Raw genomic sequence first — 2239 nt, 5'->3', positions numbered from 1 at the left:
ATCCCACGCTAGGGGGCGCCGGGTTCCCTGGCCCGACAGGGAGCGTTCGCGGCGGCGTGGCGCCCGAAGGCCGCCCAGCTCGCCTCCTCCGAAAGAGGTCAACACCGCTTCTGCGCCCTCCCCCAGGTTGCCAACGAGGCAGGCTCTGATACTCATGCGCAAACACGTCCTCCACGCGCCTAGCTACGGCGCATGCGTCCTCTTAAAGTGGCCTTTCCGTAGCGTCTCTCGTCTAGTTTCCAGTTCCGGCCTCACAAGGGCGGGGAGAAGCTGTGGACATGCGGCTGTCGGTCGCCACTGCCATTTCCCATGGCCGCGTATTCCGCCGCCTGGGTCTTGGTCCCGAGTCCCGCATCCACATGTTGCGGAACTTGCTTACGGGACTGGTGCGACACGAACGCATCGAGGCGTCATGGGCGCGCGTGGACGAGATGAGAGGCTACGCCGAGAAGGTGAGGGGCGGGACCATCTGGTCCTGCGAGCGGGTCTGGCCTGAGGGGGCGGGGTCCGCCCTGGTAAGTCCTGCCCAAGGTCTGAATTCCCTGGTGTCCTGAGCTGAGCCCACTCCTCCGGCGCCTTAAATGGAAGACTGGTGAGGGCCGCGGAGTTAGGGGTGGCTTGAATTAGAGAGATGCATTGCTAGTAGAATGAATGGGTTGCAGTCTGGCATTAGAGGAGCAAGATTGGCGCCTCGTTTCTTGCTCGGGTTGGATCAGTGATGTTGTGTCCTCACAGCTCATCGACTATGGGAAGCTGGGAGACACCAACGAACGAGCCATGCGCATGGCTGACTTCTGGCTCACGGTGAGTGCATCCTGTCTGCCTCCCAAATCTTATCCTTTGCTCCCTGAGGGAGAGGGGTTATTAGAGTAAGGGGGACTGGGCAGAATGAAGCTAAGTACTCACTTGTGGACAAATGTTGTGAACCAAATTAGACATGTGTGTGAATTAGTTGAATTCGATGTGAATATGAATCTGCATAATTGCCTGTGACTGACCCCCCTGTGTAACTTTGAGTCTGCCACATTATGGGGTCGGGGAGGTCTATGTGTGTGTGTTTGTACCCTACCGTTGGGAGTGCTCAAAGTTAAATGTATCTGCAGTGGTGCCTGACTCTGCTCTCTCCTGGATAACTCGCCCCGTCTAGGAGAAAGACTTGATCCCAAAGCTCTTTCAAGTACTGGCCCCTCGATACCAAGGTCAGAATGGGGGCTACACGAGAATGCTGCAGATCCCAAATCGGAGTGAACAGGATCGGGCCAAGATGGCGGTGATTGAGTATAAAGGGAACTGCCTCCCACCTCTGCCCCTGCCTCGCAGAGACAGCAACCTTACGCTCCTGAACCAGCTGCTGCAGGGGCTGCGGCAGGACCAGAAAGCAAGCATCCACAGCTCCCACACAGCTCAAACACCAGGGATTTAACTGGAGCCCAAGGGTGTATGGCACTCATCAGTGCCGTGATCACAGGCCTTTGGAGCACTTTTAATTTCTGAGAAGAACTGGAGCTCAAGTTGTAAAATGGACAACTTAATGGAGCCCAGAACCTTCTGGGAGCCAGAAAACCCTCTCTTTGCACAACAGATAAAATTCCTTGTATGAATACGTGTGAACTGACTTTTTTTCTCTCCTTGGGATTTCTGGAGAATGAAAACTAGCCAAATGCTCAGTCTCTGTAGGCTAGTAAATTCACAGCGTGTGTTTCTGGCTCTTATCTGGGTTGTGTTTGATTCGCACAGTTTTGTTTTTCTTAATGCCAGTTTATATGGAGCGTGTGTCCTGTAATTCCAAACTCGCCCCCAAAGGTGATTGAGTTTTGACATCTAGAGACTGAGCCCCTGGGATTTCTTAGAGAAAGATTACTTCCTGACAGGGATAGGAAAGTGAACATCTAGAAGTGAACCTTGCATATAATCTGGTACCCTAGGAACCTTCAGGGAACACTACAACCATTCCTCTGTTTCTAGGCAGGATCACATATTACCTTCATGTGTTCCCCTCAAGCCCTGAATGGGCCTCAGAGGAGAGGACCTGAGAACTCAGATGTACCACCATCCTGGCCAAGGGGGTAGAAGCATTCAGCAGAGGATATTGGACTCCAGGATAAGCTCCTTCCCCTGGGGGGCGGGGGGTAGGGGGATGTCAAGGAGAGGGTTGAAGTGGGAGGAGGATTAGGAAGTTAAACCTGCTGGGAATTTCCTGGAAGTTTTTATTGTTGTGAACTCTGGGAACTCAGAAAAG

General features: G+C 53.2%; 1 protein-coding gene across 1 annotated transcript; it reads left to right on the top strand.

Annotated features, from left to right (window-relative positions):
- The first annotated feature begins 231 nt into the window (after nt 1-231).
- On the top strand, nt 232-1712 carry MRPL17 (mitochondrial ribosomal protein L17). The gene is made up of 3 exons (XM_058545849.1): nt 232-452; nt 736-804; nt 1148-1712. The coding sequence occupies exons 1-3, from the start codon at nt 279-281 to the stop codon at nt 1421-1423; spliced, it is 519 nt and encodes a 172-aa protein (XP_058401832.1). The 5' UTR covers nt 232-278; the 3' UTR covers nt 1424-1712.
- Nucleotides 1713-2239: the final 527 nt, after the last annotated feature.

The sequence above is a fragment of the Diceros bicornis genome, chromosome 7, assembly GCF_020826845.1.
Source record: "Diceros bicornis minor isolate mBicDic1 chromosome 7, mDicBic1.mat.cur, whole genome shotgun sequence".
NCBI classification, from domain to species: domain Eukaryota; kingdom Metazoa; phylum Chordata; class Mammalia; order Perissodactyla; family Rhinocerotidae; genus Diceros; species Diceros bicornis.
Note: the sequence above shows the minus strand (reverse complement) of the source record. Positions and strands in the feature narration are given on the sequence as shown.

Coding starts and splice junctions, on each gene's coding strand:
- MRPL17 (XM_058545849.1), top strand. CDS start 279: ATGCGGCTGTCGGTCGCCACTGCCATTTCCCATGGCCGCGTATTCCGC. Junction 453..735: donor TGAGAGGCTACGCCGAGAAG/GTGAGGGGCGGG, acceptor GTGTCCTCACAG/CTCATCGACTATGGGAAGCT. Junction 805..1,147: donor TGGCTGACTTCTGGCTCACG/GTGAGTGCATCC, acceptor CGCCCCGTCTAG/GAGAAAGACTTGATCCCAAA.